This window comes from Bubalus kerabau, chromosome 5, assembly GCF_029407905.1.
Source record: "Bubalus kerabau isolate K-KA32 ecotype Philippines breed swamp buffalo chromosome 5, PCC_UOA_SB_1v2, whole genome shotgun sequence".
NCBI lineage: Eukaryota > Metazoa > Chordata > Mammalia > Artiodactyla > Bovidae > Bubalus > Bubalus kerabau.
Window position 1 is genome coordinate 28,243,561 of NC_073628.1, and position 24,972 is coordinate 28,268,532.

Genomic DNA, 24,972 nt, shown 5'->3' on the forward strand with positions numbered 1-24,972 from the left:
CCTGCATACAGATTTCTCAAGAGGCAGGTCAGGTGGTCTGGTATTCCCATCTCTTTCAGAGTTTCCCACCGTTTATTGTGATCCACACAGTCAAAGGCTTTGGCATAGTCAATAAAGCAGAAATAGATGTTTTTCTGGAACTCTTGCTTTTTCCATGATCCAGTGGATGTTGGCAATTTGATCTCTGGTTCCTCTACCTTTTCTAAAACCAGCTTGATGTCGGAGAGTGTTTCACAGCAGGATCCTCTATGACCCACCTCCCAGAATATTGGAAATAAAAGCAAAAATAAACAAATGGGACCCAATTAAACTTAAAAGCTCCTGCACAACAAAGGAAACTGTAAGCAAGGTGAAAAGACAGCCTTCAGAATGGGAGAAAATAATAGCAAATGAAGTAACTGACAAACAACTAATCTAAAAAATATACAAGCAACTCCTACAGCTCAATTCCAGAAAAATAAATGACCCAATCAAAAAATGGGCCAAAGAACTAAATAGACATTTCTTCAAAGAAAACATACAGATGGCTAACAAACACATGAAAAGATGCTCAACATCACTCATGATCAGAGAAATGCAAATCAAAACCACTATGAGGTACCATTTCACACCAGTCAGAATGGCTGTGATCCAAAAGTCTACAAGTAATAAATGCTGGAGAGGATGTGGAGAAAAGGGAACCCTCTTACACTGTTGGTGGGAACGCAAACTAGTACAGCCACTATGGAGAACAGTGTGGAGATTCCTTAAAAAACTGGAAATAGAACTGCCTTATGATCCAGCAATCCCACTGCTGGGCATACACACTGAGGAAACCAGAAGGGAAAGAGACACGTGTACCCCAGTGTTCATCGCAGCACTGTTTATAATAGCCAGGACATGGAAGCAACCTAGATGTCCATCAGCAGGTGAATGGATAAGAAAGCAGTGGTACATATACACAATGGAGTATTACTCAGCCATTAAAAAGAACACATTTGAATCAGTTCTAATGAGGTGGATGAAACTGGAGCCTATTATCCAGAGTGAAGTAAGCCAGAAAGAAAAACACCAATACAGTATACTAATGCATATATATGGAATTTAGAAAGATGGTAACAATAACCCTGTGTACGAGACAGCAAAAGAGACACTGATATATAGAACAGTCTTTTGGACTCTGTGGGAGAGGGAGAGGGTGAGATGATTTGGGAGAATGGCATTGAAATATGTATAATATCATGTATGAAACGAGTCGCCAGTCCAGGTTCGATGCATGATACTGGATGCTTGGGGCTGGTGCACTGGGACGACTCAGAGTGATGGTATGGGGAGGGAGGAGGGAGGAGGGTTCAGGATGGGGAACACATGTATGCCTGTGGTGGATTCATTTCGATATATGACAGAACCAATACAATATTGTAAAGTTTAAAAATAAAATAAAAAATAAAACCAGCTTGAACACCAGGAAGTTCATGGTTCACATATTGCTTAAGCCTGGCTTGGAGAATTTTGAGCATTACTTTACTAGTGAGTGAGATGAGTGCAATTGTGTGGTAGTTTGAGCATTCTTTGGCATTGCCTTTCTTTGGGATTGGAATACTGACCTTTTCCAGTCCTGTGGCCACTGCTGAGTTTTCCAAATTTGCTGGCATATTGAGTGCAGCACTGTCACAGCATCATCTTTCAGGATTTGAAATAGCTCAACTGAAATTCTATCACCTCCACTAGCTTTGTTCATAGTGATGCTTTCTAAGGCCTACTTGAGTTCACATTCCAAGATGTCTGGCTCTAGGTCAGTGATCACACCATCGTAATTATATGGGTCTTGAATATCTTTTTTGTACAGTTCTTCTGTGTATTTTTGCCTCCTCTTCTTAATATCTTCTGCTTCTGTTAGGTCCATACCATTTCTGTCCTTTATCGAGCCCATCTTTGCATGAAATGTTCCTTTGATATCTCTGATTTTCTTGAAGAGATCCCTAGTCTTTCCCATTCTGTTGTTTTCCTCTATTTCTTTGCATTGATCGCTGAAGAAGGCTTTCTTATCTCTTCTTGCTATTCTTTAGAAATCTGCATTCAGATGTTTATATCTTTCCTTTTCTCCTTTGCTTTTCACTTCTCTTCTTTTCACAGCTATTTGTAAGGCCTCCCCAGACATCCATTTTGCTTTTTTGCATTTCTTTTCCATGGGGCTGGTCTTGATCCCTGTCTCCTGTACAATGTCATGAACCTCATTCCATAGTTCATCAGGCACTCTATCTATCAGATCTAGGCCCTTAAATCTATTTCTCACTTCCACTGTATAATCATAAGGGATTTGATTTAGGTCATACCTGAATGGTCTAGTGGTTTTCCCTACTTTCTTCAATTTAAGTCTGAATTTGGCAATAAGGAGTTCATGGTCTGAGCCATAGTCAGCTCCTGGTCTTGTTTTTGCTGACTGTATAGAGCTTCTCCATCTTTGGCTGCAAAGAATATAATCAATCTGGTTTTGGTGTTGACCATCTGGTGATGTCCAAGTATAGAGTCTTCTTTTGTGTTGTTGGAAGAGGGTGTTTGTTATGACCAGTGCATTTTCTTGGTAAAACTCTATTAGTCTTTGCCCTGCTTCATTCCGTATTCCAAGGCCAAATTTGCCTGTTCCTCCAGGTGTTTCTTGACTTCCTACTTTTGCATTCCAGTCCCCTATAATGAAAAGGACATCTTTTTTGGGTGTTAGTTCTAAAAGGTCTTGTAGGTCGTCATAGAACCGTTCAACTTCAGCTTCTTCAGCGTTACTGGTTGGGGCATAGACTTGGATTACTGCGATATTGAATGGTTTGCCTTGGAAACGAACAGAGATCATTCTGTCGTTTTTGAGATTGCATCCAAGTACTGCATTTCGGACTCTTTTGTTGACCATGATGGCTACTCCATTTCTTCTGAGGGATTCCTGCCCACAGTAGTAGATATAATGGTCATCTGAGTTAAATTCACCCATTCCAGTCCATTTCAGTTTGCTGATTCCTAGAATGTCGACATTCACTCTTGCCATCTCTTGTTTGACCACTTCCAATTTGCCTTGATTCATGGACCTGACATTCCAGGTTCCTATGCAATATTGCTTTTTACTGCATCGGACCTTGCTTCTATCACCAGTCACATCCACAGCTGGGTATTCTTTTTGCTTTGGCTCCATCCCTTCATTCTTTCTGGAGTTATTTCTCCACTGATCTCCAGTAGCATATTGGGCACCTACTGACCTGGGGAGTTTCTCTTTTAGTATCCTATCATTTTGCCTTTTCATACTGTTCATGGGGTTCTCAAGGCAAGAATACTGAAGGGGTTTGCCATTCCCTTCTCCAGTGGACCACATTCTGTCAAATCTCTCCACCATGACCCTCCCATCTTGGGTAGCCTTACGGGCATGGCTTAGTTTCATTGAGTAAGACAAGGCTGTGGTCCTAGTGTGATTAGATTGACTAGTTTTCTGTGAGTTATGGTTTCAGTGTGTCTGCCCTCTGATGCCCTCTTGCAACACCTACCATCTTACTTGTGTTTCTCTTACCTTGGGCGTGGGGTATCTCTTCACGGCTGCTCCAGCAAAGCGCAGCCATTGCTCCTTACCTTGGACGAGGGGTATCTCCTCACCGCCGCCCTTCCTGACCTTCAATGTGGGATAGCTCCTCTAGGCCCTCCTGCGCCCACGAGGAAGCAGGAACCGAGAGTTGCTAGGGTTCGGGGGGGTGAGGGGAGAAGGCTGGGCTGACCCACCGGGTTCCTGGGTTATGTGTTGGTCCTCTAGGCAGTCTCTCAGTCTCCTCTCTAATGCTGTGGCTACATGGACAGTATCTGAGGTTATTAAAAAGAGGTTCAGCACATAGGAGGTGCCTGGCACCAGTGTGCTTGCTCTTAATGGGGAGACTTGGGCAAATATGCCTGGCCACAGCTGTAGTTCACCAGTTAATTCGGTGAGCACCAATGGCTTCTATTAACATTTCTGAGAGAGAGTAGAGGTGGGAATAGAATGGGTGTCAGAGATGTATGTCAGATTTGGAGATGACAGAGCTGCCATTCTGAAGGGGGCTGTTGTACATTATGACTTGGTCCTCCCACCCCCTTCTATTTATAAGTGATACTCTTATTCAGTCCTTTTTATCTACATTCAACATACTTATGGTCCAATTATTGGGTATATGTTTAGCACATTTCAAAGATTTCTAAATTTTTATCTATATTTAACATGTCTGTGAGTTTATCCCAGATTGGGAAGATCCTCTGGAGAAGGGCATGGCAACCCACTCCAGTATTCTTGCCTGGTGAATCCCATGGACAGAGGAGCCCGGAGGGCTACAGTCCATGGGGTCACAAAGAATTGGACACAACTGAGCGACTAACACACACACACACACACACACACACACACATGAGTTTTATAAATTCCACTTATTTTTCTTGTACTCTCAAGAAGAACTGAATATTCTCGAATAATGCAGCAAAGCCACATTGTAGTGGTTCCATACATATAGAAGTATAATATTCATGATAGGTTCTCATTAACTGGTTTTCATCAGTTGCCCTTTTAACTCTAGGGTAACAAAAGCAGGCTACTGCAAAAATAGGTGACATACACTGTTTTCAGAAATTGATCACAGTGTTTATCATTGTCTCGGAAAATTGGCAGAAAAATTATAGAACCTGGGTTTTTTATAGATGGGAAATGCCCTGAGTACCATCTTGCTGTGTGACTTAGGAGCAGGGGAAACTCATTCACAGAACTGTTGAACTAGGAAACAACTTGGAGACCATGGAGTTCAATCGTTTAAATTTTAAAATATGGTGTGTGAGGATCAGAGAGGTCAAGTGTCTTATCTAAGATTACACAGCTTAGTTATCTGCAGAACTTAGTCTTTAGTTCTTTGAAACCTGGTCCAATTATTATTGTAAAAGGAGTAGGATTTCTTATATTTTTTAGTGGCTGAAGTATGGTAAACATTTATTTGAAATAGCTTTTTTTTTCTTGAAAATGAAAATGTACATAAAATCTCAATTTATCAAAGTAGATGTTTCTTTCTTTTTTTTTCCCTTCACATTTCACTCTGAGTGCTAATGGGATCTCTTTACTTCAACATGCCAATCATTTACAATGATAAATGAGAAAAGCCGGTAAAAGACATATTCAGCTTTCTAGGAGGGGTGGGCTGGATTAGTGCATTAGCTGGAGTGTCCTACAAAGAGGAATAGGCTGAAATGGCACTGGAAATCATTTTAATTTGATAGTCACTTAAGAAGTACTCATTTGTCTGCTAGTTGTCCGAAGGTATCATGCTATTTTCTGACTGTAATATTTGTGGTTACTTGAAGTAATGATGCAAACAATATAAATGACATAAATGGAAAATTTACAGAAATGTATGTTTCCATAAATATAACAGGAAAGCAACATTTCTGGCTTTGCTGTGAATGACCCCATTGTCTGTCTGGTGATGCTCTGTTCCCACCACCTCCATGCACATCATTGCTCTGGGTTTAGGGCAGCCAAGAGTGGAGAAGAGACTTGTTTGATACTGTATGATCTCACTTATGGGCAATTTAAAAACAATACAAATGAACACACATGCAAAATGGGAACAAACTCAGATTTAGGGGCTTCACTTGTGGCTCACTGATAAAGAACCTGTCTGCCGCCAATGCAGGAGATGCGGGTTGGATCCTGGGTCAGGATGATCCCCTGGAGGAGAAACTGGCAACCCTCTCCAGTGTTCTTGCCTGGAGAATCCAATGGACAGGGGAGCCGGGCAGGCTACAGTCCATGGGGTCACAAAGAGTCAGATCTGACTTAGCAACTATGCAGATACACGATGGAAAGTACATTAGTAAATTAATTCAATAATCTTGATTGAATGCCTGTTTCCTGCCAGCCACTAAGAACTGTGGATGCAACAGGGAATAAATAAGTATGTCTGCACTCCTGATGCTTACAGTCGAGGGAGGAAAGAAGGGAAGTAAAGTAAGAAACATGGAACAAGGTTATGATAAGTGATACAAGGAAATAATTGATCACAGTACATGATAGGTGGGGAAATCACCAAAGTGGCGGATAAGACATTAATGGGGGTTTCATTGGAGGGAGTGGCCAAGAGGTTGTCTATGCAGTGAGAGCTGGACAAGGGAGAGGTAGGCAAGAGTTAATTTGTGTGTGGCCATGCAGGCCATGCTGAGGAGCCTGGTGTTACCCTGAGCGATGGGAAGCCACTGGAAGGTTTTATGCAGCAGATGGAAGGGACCCTGACTTCTTCTTTAAGAAGGGCACTTGGGCTGCTGTGTGGGCGACAGAGGAGGGAAGGCAGCGTGGAGACCTTGAGGATGCTATTGGAGAGATGATGGCAGCTTGAACAAAAGTTTAAGAGTGGGGCCAGGAAGAAATAAACAGATGCTAGCAGCCGGAGCCCTCATGATACGTTCTTGGATTGAATATGGAGGGTGGAGAAAAAGAAAAAAATCAAGGACAATTGCTAGTTTTTTGACCTTAGGAAGTGGATGGTTCCATTTGCCGAGACTGGGAACTCTAGGAGATAGTAGAGGGTCATTGGAGAGAAAAAGAGCTCAGTGGTGGATACAACTTGAAATGATATTCGATGTGCACATGGAGATCGTCAGGAGGCCATTGGATATATGAGTCTGTTACTTAAAGGAGAGGTTAGGGTTGCAAATATAAAATTTTTGGATCATTGGCCATCAGATTTGATCATATCTCTCAGGGAAAATTGAGAGGTGAGGACACCCATAACTGGTCTGATATTCATCATTCCCCCAGTCGGCCTGCTGATTAATCATGGCTCTTTTTACACTGGGCCTAGGTTCAGAATCCTCTACGAGCTCTCTAGGCAGCCACCACCAATCAGTTGAATCCTAACTGATGAGTAAAGAAGGAAGTAGCAAAAAGGAAAAAAATAAATTTAGATGTTAATCTCAACCAAGACTTTTTACCTGGCCCTAAATTCTAAGTGAAATTGATTGCAAGTCTCTTTGCCCAGAGTAATAATAATAAAAATAACATTAACAAACATTGGCTAATGGTCTCTAGTTTGCAGTGATTTGTCCATACATTTAATAGGTTTTGAATATCTTTATAGAAAGTCTTTATGGAAAGTCCTATCACTTCATGGCAAATAGATGGTGAAAAAGTGGAAACAGTGGCAGATTTTATTTTCTTGGGCTCCAGAATCACTGCAGATGGTGACTGTAGCCATGAAATTAAAAGTCTCTTACTCCTTAGAAAGAAAGCTATGACCAACCTAGACAGTGTATTAAAAAGCAGAGACATCACTTTGCTGACAAAGGTCTGTCTAGTGAAAGCTATGGTTTTTCCACTAGTTATGTATGGATGTGAGAGTTGGACCATAAAGAATGCTGAGCACTGAAGAAATGATGCTTTCAAATCATCAATCCTAAAGTAAATCAATCCTGAATGTTCACTGGAAGGACTGATGCTGAAGCTCTGGTACATTGGCCACCTGATGTGTAGAGTTGATTCATTGGAAAAGACCCCGATGCTGGGAAAGTTTGAGGGCAGGAGGAGAAGGGGACGACAGAGGATGCAATGGTTAGATGGCATCACTGACACAATGGACGTGAGTTTGAGCAAATTCCGGGAGATGGTGAAGTCCATACCGCAGTCCATGGGGTCACAAAGAGTCTGACATAACTTAGCAGCTGAATAACAGCAACAATGGATAGTCTTTCGCTAGAATTTTGTAAAAGGCATAGAAGCATTCCCTAAGTGACTCTTACGTCAGCCCTTGGCAGAAGCCTGACAGCATACCACTTAGTAGTAAAGTAGGGAAGGCCTTTCTTTAGGCAGGAAAACAAATGACACTCAGGTCGGTTTTCTGTGGGTAGAGTGTTCTTGGGTTGGGCCATTCCTTAGTAGAGGATCAACCTTACTTCTGTGGATGTAAAAAGATTAGTCACAACCTAAAAGTTGAGTTGAGTTGAGTTCAGTCGCTCAGTCGTATGTGACTCTTTGTGACCCCGTGGACTGCGGTACGCCAGGCTTCCCTGTCCATCACAAGCTCCCTGAGCTTACTCAAACTCATTATGCTTTATTCACTGGAAATTTTTAGGACTTAAGTCTTGGAGGCAGCACCTCAATTAACCCTGAGAGAACTGCTCCGAGGAGGCGAGGAGAGGGGCCAGGTTATGTAGAAATTTTGCAACAAAAGGTAGGAAGTTTGAAGTCAAAAGATTATTTTAAATTAAAGAAAACCAGGTACCCCAAGTTAAAGAATTTAGTGCTTTTCTATGTATGGAAAGATGCAAGTGTCTGGGCTCCCTGAAATCATTCCTGGGCACCTCACGTATCTGCGGGCCAGTATCCTGTTTTCACATCTCGAGTTTCCTCAGGGGAAATGGTGGGGAGTGGCTGTAGTCTGATGGCTGCTATTAATAGCAGAGATTCTTCCCTTCCTGAGTTCCCTCACCTGCTCACCCGCTTCAGGTTCACCTTCCGAAGGGCTCACAGGCTCACCTTCTGTGGTGGCCGCAATTGCTGTTGGCTGTGCACGCTTTGTTTACTGACATGGCAGGAAATAATTAATTTCTCACTTCCCACCATCTGTAGCCTAGATTCCTACATCTGGAAGACCGTGTTCTTTTCTGTGCTGCAAACTTGAAATGGCAATGTGTAGGATTATAGGCGATGTAGCTGGCGGGGGACTGTGAGGAATCACCTAGTCCATCCCCCTCATCTTGCAGTTGAGAAGACTGAGGCCCAAGGTCAAGAATTTGAGGATTTCTTTTTGTTTAAAAACCACTCTTTAGAATGAGGTGGTTCAAGGTCCTAATACGAGTCTGTGATATTGCTTGGGCGACATGGCTTTTGTAGTTCTATGCTTTTCTTTTCTTTTTAAAAACTCTTCATGCAAATTTTGAAAGGTTGCTTTCCATTTACAGTTCCCAGAGAATTGTGGGTATATTCTCGTGTTGCACAGTACATTCTCGAGCCTATATTACACCGCACAGTTTATGCCTCCCCTCCCCCACTGCATATGGTCACTCCCCCTCCCCTCTCTCCTCTGGTGACCACTAGTTGATTCCCCATCTGTGAGTCTGCTCCTTTCTTTGTTATGTTCACTAGATTATTGTAGTTTTTAGATTCCACACATGTGATATCATATAGTATTTGTCTTTTCTCAGTCTGGATTATTTTACTTAGCATAATGCCCAGGTCCATTCATGTTTCTGCAAATGGCAGTATTTCATTCTATTATTATGGCTGAGTAGGATTCCATTATATGTATACCACAGCTTCTTTACCCATTCGTATGTTGATGGACACTTGGGTTGTTTCCTGTATCTTGGCTATTGTATATAATGCACTTCTATAATATGTTTTTTAAGGGCTCCTCAGGCAGTCCTAGAGAAATAACCAAGAGTTACCATACGTATCACCCTATTGCTTGCAGAGGACATTGGCAGGTCATGAGAGAAGTCCACCAGTCCTCTGAATACTTTTTCTCTAATTCCAGTCCCTTGGTGCCCACTTCCTGGTTCCAGAAAGTATAGTGTAAAATAGTGGTGTGACACCCAGTTTTATCTTGACAAGGGTGAGTCTGAGTATGAAACCATGAGGGAAAGCTCTCATTATGCGGATGTTGCAGAAAGAGGGATTCCTGTCTAGGAGCAGGATTCGCCGAACTCACACACCTCTAGACCTGCTGAATTGGCCTCAACTTTAATAAATATTTCATGAGGACAGTCATCTACTGGATGTGTACAGAAATTCCAGGCACGCTGATGGATCCTGAGCATGCCTTGTATTTATTCTTTTAGCAAAAGCACAGTTGTCTGGCATTATTTGCTCTAGTAAATCTCTCCTGGTCATAAAGCGAGGACATATTTCCCTAGATGTGTGTGGAGAGATAGAAGCTGAGGCCACGGGAAAAGGGAAATGAGAGCCTGCTGAGTGGCACTGGATCCTATTAGACTCAGGATTTTCTGAATTTTGAACCCCATTGATCTGACTGCCTCTCACCCTATTTTCAGCAACCTAATCTGTCTGCAGCAGGCCAAATTGCTCCACGTCCCATCAAAATCGCTGTCAGAAAAATCACTGACTGGCCAATTGTGGACTTGTCAAAGTGACAAGTAGGCATGATGGCCGGGACAGCGTTTCCAGGCTTTGCCTTGAGTGCAGGCAGCCATGTGGAGTGGTGGGCGGCAGCTGAAAATGGAAACTATTGACAAGAAGGGCAAAGGGGAAAGGAACCCGGATCCTCTGGGCAAGGCATTTTTAACTGTGTGTCTTTCCTCCTTTTCCCTCTCATATTCCCTCTCTTCTTTTCCCATCTGTATTTCTTCTTACCTTCCCCTTCTCCTCCTCCTTGACCCCTTAGATGCAGAAAGAGAGATCCACGCAGCCCCTCATGTGAGTGAGAAATTAATTCAGCTGTTCCGGAATAAGAGTGAGTTCACCTTTCTAGCCACTGTGCAGCAGAAGCCATCCACGTCAGGAGTGATCCTGTCCATTCGAGAACTGGAACACAGGTAAGAAAGCACAGTCTACTTCTCAAGATCTACCTGGAATTCATGCACTACACAAAATGTAAAGGGTGCAACTCCAGGAAAATGTTTGGCTGGATGAAACCTTGTGGCTGTTGAACACGTTTGTGGACTTAATTTGCATTAAGAATTTACTTTGGGTGAAGTGGCTTTCTTGTTTGCTCTCCGAGGACCACTCACGAGTGTCTTTCTCACCTATTTTGTATCTCCTGATAGACTTCACTCATATAAAACCACATTCTATCCATCCGGTTTAGGTCACCAAGTTAAGTGGTTATATTTACCAGCAACCTCCAATAGGCCTTCATTGTGTTTATTTTATAGGAACTGTGCTTGACACTGGGAATATTAAGATGAATAGTATAGAATTTTTATTCTAAGGATCACATCACAGAAGTTAGTAGGGAAGGTGGACAAATGAATGTCGTGAAGAAGTGCTGGAAACTTGTGTTTCGGGGATAAAAGTAGTTGCTGTCAGTTCTACTAAGTTTTGTCTTAAGCCAAGAAAGGATGATGGTTGATAAGGAAATCAAGTGAGTTGATATTTGGCAGGCTGTATAGGAGGGAGTACAGAATAGGAAGAAAAGCATTCCAGAAAGAGGTTGTCATGATTTGAGGATGGAACAGGTAAGCGGTTTACAGGTAAGTGTGTGTGGGGAAGGGGTGATATGTGTGGTAGTCAGCGATGGGTGGTGTTACAGAAGCAGACAGAAAGTCGGATCCTTTCAAAGCTTTGATGCCACGTCACAAAACTTGGATTAAAGACCCCGTAGATAATGGGAAGCCGTATAAGGGTTTTCATTTTGAAAGGTCCCTCTGTTAGGGAATTCAAAGTAATTAGATAATCTAAGACAAGGTATAAGGGCCTCTCTGGGATGTACTGGTAAGATGGAGCAAAGCAGGAGAGGGGAGAAAGACTGTGTCCACAAACCTCTGTTCCCTGAGAGCCCCCCTCTCTTGGCCCCCATAAGTGTGCCAAACCAGAAGCTTGTTCCCCAGACCAGAGCCCCTGGACAGGCAAGTAGGCCTCTTTCTCAAAAAGACTGGGGGTATGTTTCAGTCTGCTGTATATGCAGTGCCCTGGAAGTGGTAACCTGCCAAGCACTATCTCTTTGACTGTTACTGTTCCATGGGATCCAGGAGCTTGGCTCCACGGTTAGGCAATGAAAGGTGTCCCTTGGGTGATGGCTGTAAAAAAAACAAAAACAAAAACAAAAACAAGTCAACAAACAAACCCAGGGCACCGGATAGTGCAAAAGTTCTCTTTATGCTGACCCGCCTGGAGTTCACAGACGCAGAACTCCAAGATGGTGTGGCTGCCTGTCTTCCTACTGGAGAGTGTTACGGCAGGGCCCTGGATATGTCTGTTAGATTAGATGCCTTCCCCTCAAGCCAATGCTTTACTGTAAGCAAATGAGCTGCCTCTGACCTGGCCCGCCCCGCCCCCACCCAGGTGGGTGGGTGAGCTCTTTCTCATATTATTATAGCCTTAAGGGTCCTGGGAACTGGAATCCCTTTGGTTTTCAAAGCTAGGTGTTGTGGGAGGCTTGTCTCTTAGGTGTAGGTCTTAAGAACTGGGGTCCCTGTTGTGAAGTTCAAACTCTTTGCCCCTTAAACAGAAGTTCTAGGTTTTGAATTCCTCCTGACTGTGGGTCTCTGAATGAGGGTGGGGTTTACGGTGAGATTATGTCCCACCCTCTCCTATCTGCTTCAGTGTAGTTTTTTTTTAATTCTCATTTGCCCACATCCCTAGCCAGTCTTTAGGTTTTCTCCAGAGGTAATTGTTCCATTGGTAGCTGTAGACTCAGTGTGTCCACTGGGGGAGGTGTGTTCAGGACCTTAAGTCACCATCTTGGATTGGAACCTCCCTGCCAGTTTTAATGTAATACCAGCTTTATATTAATCCTCTGAAAATACTTATGAAGCACCTCCTCTGTTCTAGGTGCTATGCAACTTTCTGTGGGGAAATGAAAGAAACAATATCTAAGAGTTTGGTGCGGGAAGCAGGGCATGACCACACAAAAAACTAAGGAATAAAAAAGAGCTATTAATAGAAAAGTATTCCATTGGAGTTAAAAGGCAGTGTGTAGCTAATTTCAAAATTATGTGGCTTCCCCAAACTGATTCTGTGCCCCCTCCTCCCCTAGTGGAGAGTGGTGGGGGAACACTGGAATCCCTAAGCCCATGTAACAGTCACTGCCCAGGCAGAGGGTGGCAAGAGTTACTGGGCAGGGGGTGTGGGAAGGGCAGGTGGGCCCTGGGCACCAGGGAGCAGCCAAGCCAGTGGCTGAGAAGTGGTCTCAGGGAGGTGGCAGGTGGTGGGAGGCAGGGCTGCACATGAACAGAGCCTGCCCAGGGTGTGCTCCACTGTCCCCCCGGACCTCACTTAGGAAATGCAGTCAAAGGTAGAATTACTAAGAATTTCAAGACAGTGACTGTAGACTATTAAACCAGAAGCGTGAGGCCCTTCTGAGGGCAGAATCCTGTGCAGATATAGTGGACACCTGCCCATGAAGCCGGCCCTACCTTGACCTCGCAGCAGACACGGTGCCACCCTCCCCGACCCCCTCAGATCTCTTGTGTAGGTTCGGTGTGCCCTTCACCTGGCTTTGATGGACTCTGTTTCCAAAGGTTAGCACCTAACAACTTGCCTCAGAGCACTGGACATCAGCTTCTGTAGCCTCTTTATCCTATTGGACTCAGAGTGGAAGTGTCTGGGAATTTACTTCCTCCCCAGGCAGCCTAAAGTCAATGATTGACTCATGAATGTGGAGTATGGAAGCCTAGTCCCTTGGCCTTAGATGCCTGGAGACCAGTTAGGCTCTGAGGCTTCATTCATTCCCCAGAGCTACCACAAACAGGCTGAGGCTGCGACTTCCTGTTGTACTCCTTCCCTCTCTGGGAAGCACTTCTTTAATAGATCATTTGCTCTTACATTCTCATGTCAGAGTCTATACTGGGGAACCAGAGTTCAGTAAACCTTCCTTATACTACTTTTTGATATATCAACCTAGATAGGCCCACTGAGGCCAAAAATAATGGAAAGGTGTTAGGTTCAGTGAATTCAGTATATTAAGTTGGCAGTTAAGGAAGACGACCTAGAGGGGAGGCTCCTGAAACAGGTTGAGTTTTGCAGGCAAGGGAAAGGGAAGGGTACCGAAGTAGGGAGAACAGTGTGGGCAGTCTCACAGTGGAGAAATTAAGAAAACAGAATTCTTTTTTTTTTTTTTTTTTTTTGTGAAGAGAACAGAAAGAGCAGAGAATAGACCAGTTTGGCTCGAGTGGAGGGTCTTTTCATGCACATTTCCAGCAGAGGTGAGGATCAACTGTTCTGTCTCTTTTCACTGGTTAAATTTGTCCTCAGCCTCAGAGGGATGTGATGGACCCTGAGCCTTCAGTGAGGATGCTGCCAGCAGTACAGTGAGCTGGCTGTTTCTGGGTCAGCCTGCAGAAAGCAAGCTGGCATATGTATTGGTGAACAGGTATGGTTAGAGTCCCTGTGTTCTGTAGGTTGGGAGAAAGCGCAGGTTTCTTATTGCCCAAGGGTGGAGATGTCAAGCCAGTCTCAGCTTCACAGACGTGGGAAGGTCATGTCCTTGCCACACTGGCTTAGAGGTTGGGTGTGAGGGCCTTCTCCGCTTGAGGACCATATAAATGTCCAGAAGCAGAATGTACGGTGTCTTCAAATGCTTCTCAGTGGAACCAGAGAGCTTCCCAAAGCAGGTGAGGAGTGGAATGGCAGCCGATACAGGAGAGCTCCAGAGTTAGATGTCGTGGAGCCTGGAGTTTGACTTTTAGCTTTGCCATACCTGCCATGGAATGTCTTGGAACCTCAATTTCCTTGTCTGTAAATGGGGATAATCATCTACTTTGCAGGGTGGTGGTAAGCATGGAAAAAGAGAGGGTGTGTTAAGTGCACAACTCTTAAAAAATATATTTCCTTTCTTTGTCTAATCCTAAATCTTGAAACACTATTTTACGGGTTTCTCTTTTGGAATCTAAAAAAATCCATATCTTATTTTAAGAAAGGTTTTGAAAACCGTTTTGGTGTTGTCATGTAGAGTCATCTGAGGCTACCTTTTCTTACTTTCCTGGCAGGTTTCTAATAGAACCTGAGGATCACTGAATGGAAATCATATGACCATTTTTCATTGTAATAGGAAAACCTCAGGTCTTGACTCAAACAAAATAAATGAGGAAATATAAAACATTCCCCTCCACTTAATTCTATGGTGCCTTCCTGCATGTTTGTTTAGTCTCATCAAGGGAAAGTATTACTATAAAGGATTAACTCTGAATCTGTAATGCACTTGGCGTTAGGTAATAAAGATCTGGTTTTCATTACCTCCCATAGAAATCTCACACCTCTTAGCTGTCACTCCACCATCTCCTCATCATTCCCCCAGCCTTTGGCAATAGCCTTCTGTCTCTATGGATTTGCCTATTTGGACATTTTATATAAATGGCATCATACAATATGTGGTCCTTTGTAGCTGGCTTCTTGTATTAGAATATTTTCAAAGTTCTTTCATGTTGGTAGTGTGGGCCAGTAGTTCATTTCATTTTATTGCAGAATAATATTGCGTTGTTTGGATGCACCTTTCATTTATCCATTCATCAATTGATGGGGCATTGGAGTTGTTTCCTCTTTTTGGCTGTTATGAATAATGCTGCAATGAGCTTTCCTGTACAAATTTTTGCGTTGACACATATTTTTATTCTCTTGGTATTAACCAGGAGTAGACTTGCTGAATCAAGTAGTCACTATGTTTAACTGTTTTGTGGAATTGTCAGACTGTCTTTCAAAGTGCCTGCACCATTTTACATTTCTACCAGCAGTGTAGGAGAGTTCCAATTTCTCCACATTCTTGTTAATTATCTTTCTTTTTGATATAGTCATCCTAGTAGATGTGAAGTGATATTGCACTGTGACTTTTTATTAACTGGAGTACAGTTACTTTACAATGTTATGTTTCTGGTGTATGTAAAGTAAATCAGCTGGACATATACATGTATCCCCCTTTTTTTTGGATTTCCTTCCCATTTAGGTAACCACTGAGAATTGTTGAGTATTGGTCCCTTTGCTATACATTTAGATTTTCCTGATGGCAGAGAATGTTGAGTATCTTTTCAGGTACTTATTGGCTGCTATATATCCTCTATGGGAAATTGTCTATTCAGAGCCTTTGTCATGTCTAATTGGGTTGTTTGTCTTCATGATTTTGTATTAGTTATTTTATAGATACAAGTCCCTTTTTACATATGATTTATAGATTCCCGCCCCCCCCCCCCCATTCCGTAGATTCTATCATTTTCTTCATGATATACTTGGAGGCAAAAAAGTTGTTAAATCTGATGTTCAGTTTTTCTTTTGTTGCTTGTACTTCTTTTTGAAGAAACCATTGCCTAATCCTGAGTCTGAAGATTTACTGCATATGATTTCTTTAAAGAGTTTTATAGGCTTAATACTTAGATCTTCGATAGATTTTGAGCCCGTTTTCTCTGTGGTGTGAGGTAGTGGTCCAATTGTTTTGTATGTGGATAGCCAGTTGTCCCTGCGCCATGTGTTGAAGACCAATGAATTTTCTTGGTAACCTTGTTGAGGATCAATTGCACATAAATATGATGGTTTATTTCTGGAGTCTCAAATTCTATTCCATTGATATATATGTCTGTTCTTATGCCAGGACTGTTTGGATTATTTGGCTTTGTGTTAAGTTTTGAAATCGATAAATGTGAGTCCCGCAACTTTGTTTTTTCCTTTTCAAGATTGTTTTGGCTATTTCAGTTCTCTTGAATTTCCATGTGAGTATTATGACCAGCTTTTCAATTTCTGCAACAATATCAGCTGGACTTTGAAAGGGATTGCACTGAATCTATAGATCAGTGTGGGGGGGTATTGCCATCTGAACAATACTAAGTCAACTGATCCACAGATATAAAATGTCTTTCCATTTATTTAGGTGGTGGTTATTTTTTTCCAACAGTGTTTTGTAGTTTCAGAGTATAAGTTTTGCACGACTTTTGTTAATGTTTTTAAAAAAATGGTTATTAAATATTCTTTTTGATGCCATTGTAAATGTAATGACTAATTTCATGTCTGCTCATTGCTACTTTATAGAAATTCAAATTGATCTTTGCATATTAATCTTGTATCCTGCAGCTTTGCTGATTTATTCTAATAATTTTTTAAAGAATTTCTTAAATTTTTACTTAAAAGATCAAATAATCTACAAATAGTTTTATTTCTGTCTTATTTGAATGTCTTTTATTTTCTTGATTAATTGCTCTGAGGAGAACTTCCAGTACAATGTTGACTAGAAGTGATAGGAACAGATAGTCTTGTTTCTGATCTTAAGGAGGAAAGCGTTCAATTTTTCACTATGAAGTGTGATGTTAGTTGTAGATTTTCTTAGATGCTTTTAACCAGGTTGAAGAAATTTCTTTTTGTTCCTAACATGCTTTTATCAGGTTGAGGAAGTTCTCTTCCATTTCTAGTTGGAGTGTTTTCTATCATGAAAGAGTATTAACTTTTTTCAAGTGCTTTTCTGTATCTATCAAGATGATCACGTAGTTTTATCCTATTCTATTGATGTGGGATATTATACTAGTTGATTTTGGACCTTATACCAAGATTGCATATGTGGGATAAATCCCACTTAGTCATGTGGGATATTGTTCTTTTCATATGTTCCTGGATTTGATTTGATAGTATATTAATTTTTGTATCTATATTCATGAGAAAGAATGATTTGTAGTTTTCTTTTAATGCCTTTGGTCTGATTTTTGTGTTAGACTTTTAGGCTCTGTGAGTTATGTGGAATAGTTATTTATTTTTTAGCTAACATTTGTTGATTATGTATCATGTAGTAGGTGTTTGCTTCTCTGGTGGCTTACTCAGATGGCAAAGAATCTGCCTGCAGTGCAGGAGACCCAGGTTTGATCCCTGGGTTGGGAAGATGCCCTGGAGGAGGGCATGGCAACCCCACTCCTGTATTCTTGCCTGGAGAATCCCTATGGGCAGAGGAGCCTGGCGGGCTACAGTCTACAGGGCTGCAAAGAGTTGGACACAACTGAAGTGACTTAGTACACAGGCACTAGGCATTTAAATTATTTTGTTTTTGTTTTTTTCAGATGATCCCCCTTGATTTTAAATATACTGTTTTGTAACTTGATGATAATGTGTTTTGTCTCTCTCATTCCAGTATTTATAGTAGCTATCCGTTTTTCTTGTTTTATGATACTGGCTAGACTCTTGAGATTAAAGGTCCTCATTAAAGTCAGAGAGAAGCAGCAGACAACACTATCTTAATGTTTTCCTTATCTGTTTAGTATAATGTCTGATAGTTTCTAATCTATCTTACATATGTATATATACATATATACACACATATACATTACCATGTAAAGGAAACTTAATTCTGTTCCTGATTTACTGGAAGGTCAAAAGATCATGAACGGCTGTTACATGTTATTAAATCAATCTTGCTTATATATATGTATATATATAGTATATATATGTGTGTGTGTTTTGTATATATACACACACATAAAATCATCATCTAATTTAAAAGGCCAAAAATTATGAACAGCTGTAACATTTTATTAAACACCCTCTCTGGGTACCTTTTGAAATAATTATTTTTTTCTTTCATTTATTAACATTAATTACATTGAGTCCATAAAGTTGAATTATTTCTGAAATCCTTAAATTTATATTTACTAATGTTTAAGATTTTTGCATCAATATTAATAATAATAATAAAATGGTAATGATTTAAGTGCTGATAAATGCTAGACATTGTTCTAAACACTTTAAACTCATTAAATACTTTTTAACTCATAAGTGAGATACAGTAGGTTTTTCTGACTACGTGATTTAATTCAAAGCTTTTTGAATTTTATGCTCTAGACTGGTTTAAATATATAGGCAATACCTCTTTTATAAATGTTTCTGATAGAATTTGCCTGAAAATAATGTGGGCTGATAATTTGTGTTTGGGGAGGCTGGGAAATCTTTTATTACTGAAAATGTTCATTTCTCATCTCTTTTATGGTATTGTTCTATTTAATTAATTTTAGACTCTTCTGTGGACCAATTTACATTTTGTTGAAATCATATATTTTGAGATCTCCCTCTTTTGGGCAAATAGTTGGACATTATATTCCTTTACTTAATAAAATTTTTATATTTGTGGTTATTTCTTCATTAACTTGTAATATGAAATATATATATTTCCTTCTTGGAGAAGCTCATCATGGATTGTGTAATTTATTGACCTTTTTAATGAAACAGTTCTTAAGTTTAATTGAGGTCTGCTATTTTTTTCACTTTAAATTCATTGATTTTTTCTTGCCTCTTTTTCAACCACTTTGGTATTTTTACTGGCTCCTTCGATGTTTAGCTCATTTGTTTTCAGTATTTTCTGTTTACTGGTAAAATCACTGAAGACTTTATATTTTCCTATGAGTGTCAGTTTGAGTACAGCCCATGGATACTGCTATATACTGTTTTCATTTTCAGTTCTTTTCTATAGTTCTTAAATTTCAGTTTAACTCCCTCTTTTTGATCTAAGTTAGAGGAATATTTAAAAGCTTCAAAGTGATTAAATGAAGAAGTACTTAATGGATGACTTCTGGTTTTTATGGTTAATTAAAGATGTATAATATGTGCTGTAAGATAATGAGAGTGAAAATCTTTTCTGGCACCTGTACGTACTCACTACTTTTATTTTCTGAGGGGAAACATCTTAAAAGGATGTGTAGTTTGTGTGTACACAGATAAACCTTTGTGTAATATCTTAGTTGCGTTATTCAACTAAGTGTTTTATTTTATGACCTTGAACTATGACATTCTGAGAGAGGTAGATTAATAGCTTCTACTATGATGAAACTTTTGTCATAATCTCCCTGGATAGCTTTAAGGGCTAATCCTGGAAGTGTCATGCATTGCCTGTAGCACATTTTATTGACCATTACTGGGAAATTGGTTCTAACTGTGTGCCAAGGATGAGAAAGCCTGGTTACTGGAGTAACTAGACAGTCTCTGTCTTGATTGTTTGGAATGTGGTCTGCCCAAATAATGATAATTGCATAGGTAAGAGACTGCATCACACAGGGGGTTTTGCCAGGTGGTACTCAGAGGCACATAGTATGTAATTAGCAACTGTTAATGCTAAGCAGACAGATGATTCCTTTTCTTTGGCTCTGCTTAGGGCTGCTCAGAAATGTCATGTCTGATTCCCAAGCTTCACATGGAATATATCGTCCCTGGAATAGATACTGCCCCAGATGTACTATATGGGGGAGGTTGCACAGGACAGTGAAAAGGGCAAAGGTGCTGGTACCTGGAGACGGAAATGAGTAATTCCTTGGGATTTTTGTACAGGACTAGAAGTGTTTGCCACACTGCTATGTTTAAAATGGATAACCAGCAAGGGCCTATTGTATAGCACAGGGAACTCTACTCAATGTTATATGCCAGTCTGGATGGGAGAGAGTTTTCGGGGAGAATAGATACATATATATGTATGGCTGAGTCCCTTCACTGTTCACTTGAAACTACCCAAACATTGTTAATCGGCTATACCCCAATACAAAATGAAAAGGCTAAAGTTTGGGGAGAAAAGAAGTATTTGCTAAACATCTACCATATTTGTTGGCTGTAATTTAAAAAACAAAAAGCCATGATGGTGATGATAAGGTGGAAATTTGATGTTGAGGGGAAGGTGGATGCCAGGAAGTGGCCAGATGAGCAAACAGCCACTTTAGTACACTGGCCAAAGGAAAACAGTATCTATCACCCAAACCTTCTAGTAATGTTCAATTTCCAGTGAAAAGTCACCTTTGCTGACGAAGCACCATGGGGAATCACATTTTGGATCTGAACACTCTCCTTCCTGTGTACCATAGCAAGTCATCATCCAGTGCCTTTTCTGTCATCCAGAAAAGCTGCATTTACTGTTTTGGAAATCACTGCTTCCCGTTTCTGCCAGGCTTCCAGCTCTTCTCAGGCAAGGCCATTATTGAATTAATGGCAGAAGAGTTCATTCAGTGGCTGAGGTTCCTTCTAGCTAAAGGCAGGCATCTCTCTCACCTGGTGGGATTCCAGCAGCCGGAAGTGGATCATTTGGGAGATGATTCCTTAAACCAGGAATGAACTACTTGGCACAATGGTATCTAGAAACTCCCTTGGAAACTGAGCCAATTGAGTTCCCCTGAATATCTTGAGTGAGTAGATAAAATGAAATGGAAAGCTTAAATATAAAGACAATTGCAAACATACCTGGAGGTAGTAATTGAAATAGACTCTTTTATGTAGTGGAATGGGCACTCTGTTATTCTTGCCTGTATTTCTAATTTGATGGATTTTTATCCTTTTTTTTATAGTGCCAGTTGAGCACATTGGTAGAGCAACAAAGACGAATGTCTTGCTGAGCTATCTTAATAGCAATGCAGATTTAATGTTTATTTTTTCTGATTAAAGTATGTTAATAAAGAGCTTTGTTAAAATGGAAAGCTTAATTAACGTGGATTAAGTCTAATTGAACGTTCTGCCAGTATATGCAACTCTATAAGATATAATGGTAAATCTTCTGGTTTTCAATTTTACTTCTAAATTATAGATAAAATGTAATCTAAACATAATTAGCCAGGAATCTGAAAGTTGGGGGTCTAAGAAAAAGCTTACTTTGGAACACTGTTGTGAGATGAAGAGGACATTTTTGACTTGCTAAGAAGGCATCTCCTTTAAAAAAATTTTTGTATTTCAAAAGTTACTCTTCAGTTTTTGTAGTTCTTGTGGCGGAAAGAGCTTTCTACTTTGATGCCTGATTGATGTGGGTTCAGTTCCTGAGTCTGTCAGCTATCAGATGTGTGAGCTTTTGCAGTTGCTTTTAATTTACCTCAACCTTGGTGTTCTTTTATGCAAAGTGAAGTTAATGATGTTGTGTGTGTGTGTGCACACTCAGTTGTGTCTGATTCTTTGCAACCTCATGAACTATAGCCCACCAGGCTCCTTTCTTCATGGGATTTCCCAGGTAAGAATGCTGAGTGGGTTGCCGTTTCCTAGTTTGGGGGTGGGGGGGGGCGGGAATCTTCCTGACTCAGGAATAGAACCCGAGTCTCTTGCATTGGTGGGTGGATTCTCTACCACTAGCACCATCTAGGAAGCCTAATGTCATAGTTATTGGGAGGATTCAGCAGGAGTGTTTAGGTGAACGTTTCCTCATGTCTCATTTTTCTAGGCGCTCAACAAATGTCATTGCCCTTTCTCTCCTCAGGGTTTTTTTTTGGTAGATATTTCCTCATAGCTTCCCAAATTCTTCAGAAGTGAAAAAGGTAGATATTGGCAATTCCTCATCATTTGAAATAGTGTTTAGGTTTTCACGTTAAGACATTGTTATGTATAATCTAGAAACAGTGGTTGTCCTAATGGAATGCATTTGGTAGTTTCTAAGCTGCAGATTTGCCTTCCTAATTATGGATGATTTATGCTAATATGTAAATTGATTTGCAGTTTCAGATGATTTATTGAAGCCTGTCAGAATGGAGGGCTAGGAGGTGGAAGGAATTCTAGAAGAGTATTACCTGTTTTGAACATAACCCAAGAGAAAAGTTTTTCATGGATGATTAACAGTACATTTTTAGAAATTAGAGCTCTTATATAAACTCAAGTTTAATTCTTCCCTCAAGGATAAATAGCATAAGGCTTATATTAAAAAAAAAAAGTAGATGACTTCAGTTGTTAAACTGCTTACAATTGGGAAGGAAAGAAGCAAGTTCAAATTGGAATCTTGACCAAATGCAGATATCTATGCTGTTTTCAAAGTATACAGGTAGGTTGTCACTTTGCAAATAAATTTGGGGAGGTTGTAGATTTAGAACTGTGTTCTTAGTAGACTGAAAACCCCTTCATCAATAACGTTCAGGAAATATTAATGAAAATCTATCACATACCTTGTGTGGTGGTACATACTGGACTACAACTGTGAAGCATGCAGGGGTAGAGATAGTCAGTGAAACACCACAAAGTGTGGTTAGTACCTTGCTAGGAACGTAGGGAGCACAGAGCAGAATACCTTGATTTTCCCAAAAGAGATTGGAAAGTCTTCTCAATGAGGGTTATGCTTAAGAGGCAAAGTATAATAAGTAGAAATCAGCCAGACGATGATGAACACAGAAGAGAGTTCTGGATGCAGCATGAGTGAAGCGGCAAGAGATGAGAGCGATCATGGTGGGTTAAATTAATTGGAGAAAAATGCCATGTTGTTGGAGAGTGGGCAGAACATAGATAGGGACATAAGGGTGAGATGAGGCCAGAAGTGAACCAGAGAGTTAAGCAAGAGGCTGGACTGTGAATGGCCTTCTAAGCTATTCATCGGGCTTAGCCTTTACTCCAAGGGCAATGAGAAGTCATGGAAGGGATCTAAGTACAGGTATGCCATGATTAGATTTGTATTTTAGAAAAATCACATCCGCTGCTTAGTGGAGAACTGCATGGAAGAGGCAAAATTGGAGATGGGAGGCCAGTTAGAAGGTTGCTGAAGCTTTCCAGAATCTGGATTCAAGAGGATGGAGATCTGGACTGTGTCTGATAATGGTGGTGCAGGTGGAGAGAAATGGATTCATTTAAGAGACAGTTAGGAGGTGGTGCGAACTGGCTGTAGTTGTGTTGGACATTGTGGGGGGCAGAGAGGGAGGGGTCAAGGGTGATGCCCCAGGTTCTGAGTTGGGCTATGGGAGGTACTGTGCTCCGAGCAGATGGGAGGAGGTGGTATGGCTTTTTATCCTTGTGTTCACGTGTCACATAGTCTGTAGTTCCCTGAGTTTACTTTGCTCAAGTTTTTAGTTAAACAAATTAACCAAAATAGAGAAAAACTGAAAAGGGTAAGAATAGGTGGGAGACAGTCTCTGGGAAATGGGATCTCCTTCTGGAAGGAAGCTTCTTCTTGAAGAAGGAAACAGCAGATAAAACTTGCATATGCATCATCTAGTTCAGTTCAGTTGCTCAGTCATCTCTGGCTCTTCGCGACCCCATGAACTGCAGCATGCCAGGCCTCCCTGTCCATCACCAACTCCCGGAGCCTACACAAACTCATGTCCATTGAGTCGGTGATGCCATCCAACCATCTCATCCTCTATCATCCCCTTCTCCTGCCCTCAATCTTTACCAGCATCAGGGTCTTTTCAAATGAGTTAGCTCTGCATCAGGTGGCCAAAGTATTGGAGTTTCAGCTTCAACATCAGTCCTTCCAATGAACACCCAGGACTGGTCTCCTTTAGGATGGACTGGTTGCATCTCCTTGCAGTCCAAGGGACTCTCAAGAGTCTTCTCCTATACCACAGTTCAAATTCTTTGGCGCTCAGCTTTCTTTGTAGTCTAACTCTCACATTCATACATGACTACTGGAAAAACCATAGCCTTGACTAGACGGACCTTTGTTGGCAAAGTAATGGCTCTACTTTTTAATATGCTGTCTAGGTTGGTTATAACTTGCCTTCCAAGGAGCAAGTGTATTTTAACTTCATGGCTGCAATCACCATCTGCAGTGATTTTGGAGCCCAAGAAAATAAAGTCTCTCACTGTTTCTATTGTTGCCCCATCTGTTTACCATGAAGTGATGGGACTGGATACCATGATCTTAATTTTCTCAATGTTGAGCTTTAAGCCAGCCTTTTCACTCTCCTCTTTCACTTTCATCAAGAGGCTCTTTAGTTCTTCACTTTCTGCCATAAGGGTGGTGTCATCTGCATATCTGAGGTTATTGATATTTCTCCTGACAATCTTGATTCCAGCTTGTGCTTCATCCAGCCCAGCGTTTCTCACGATGTACTCTGCATATAAGTTAAATAAACAGGGTGACAATATACAGCCTTGATGTACTCCTTTTCCTATTTGGAACCAGTCTGTTGTTCCATGTCCCGTTCTAACTGTTGCTTCCTGACCTGCATACACATTTCTCAAGAGGCAGGTCTGGTGGTCTGGTGTTCCCATCTCTCTTAGAATTTTCCACAGTTTATTGTGATCCACAGTCAAAAGCTTTGGCATAGTCAATAAAGCAGAAATAGATGTTTTTCTGGAACTCTCTTGCTTTTTCCGTGATCCAGTGGATGTTGGCAATTTGATCTCTGGTTCCTCTGCCTTTTCTAAACCCAACTTGAACATCTGGAAGTTCATGATTCACATATTGCTGAAACCTGGCTTGGAGAATTTTGAGCATTACTTTACTAGTGTGTGAGATGAGTGCAATTGTGTGGTAGTTTGAGCATTCTTTGGCATTGCCTTTCTTTGGGATTGGAATGAAAACTGACCTTTTCCAGTCCTGTGGCCACTGCTGAGTTTTCCAAATTTGCTGGCATATTGAGTGGAGCACTTTCACAGCAGCATCTTTCAGGATTTGAAATAGCTCAACTGGAATTCCATCACCTCCACTAGCTTTGTTCGTA

The 24,972-nt window shown here is 41.0% G+C and overlaps 1 protein-coding gene across 2 annotated transcripts in view; it reads left to right on the top strand.

Annotated features, from left to right (window-relative positions):
* NELL1 (neural EGFL like 1) overlaps nucleotides 1–24,972 on the top strand; it is a 1,034,994-nt gene that overhangs the window by 101,476 nt on the left and 908,546 nt on the right. For both annotated transcript variants that reach the window (XR_008714599.1, XM_055581358.1), the window contains one exon: nucleotides 10,359–10,509. Coding sequence is in view for 1 of the 2 variants with exons in the window: in XM_055581358.1 (XP_055437333.1) it covers nucleotides 10,359–10,509 (151 nt within the window). In the remaining variant the exon portion in view is untranslated. The remainder of the gene's footprint in view (nucleotides 1–10,358; nucleotides 10,510–24,972) is intronic.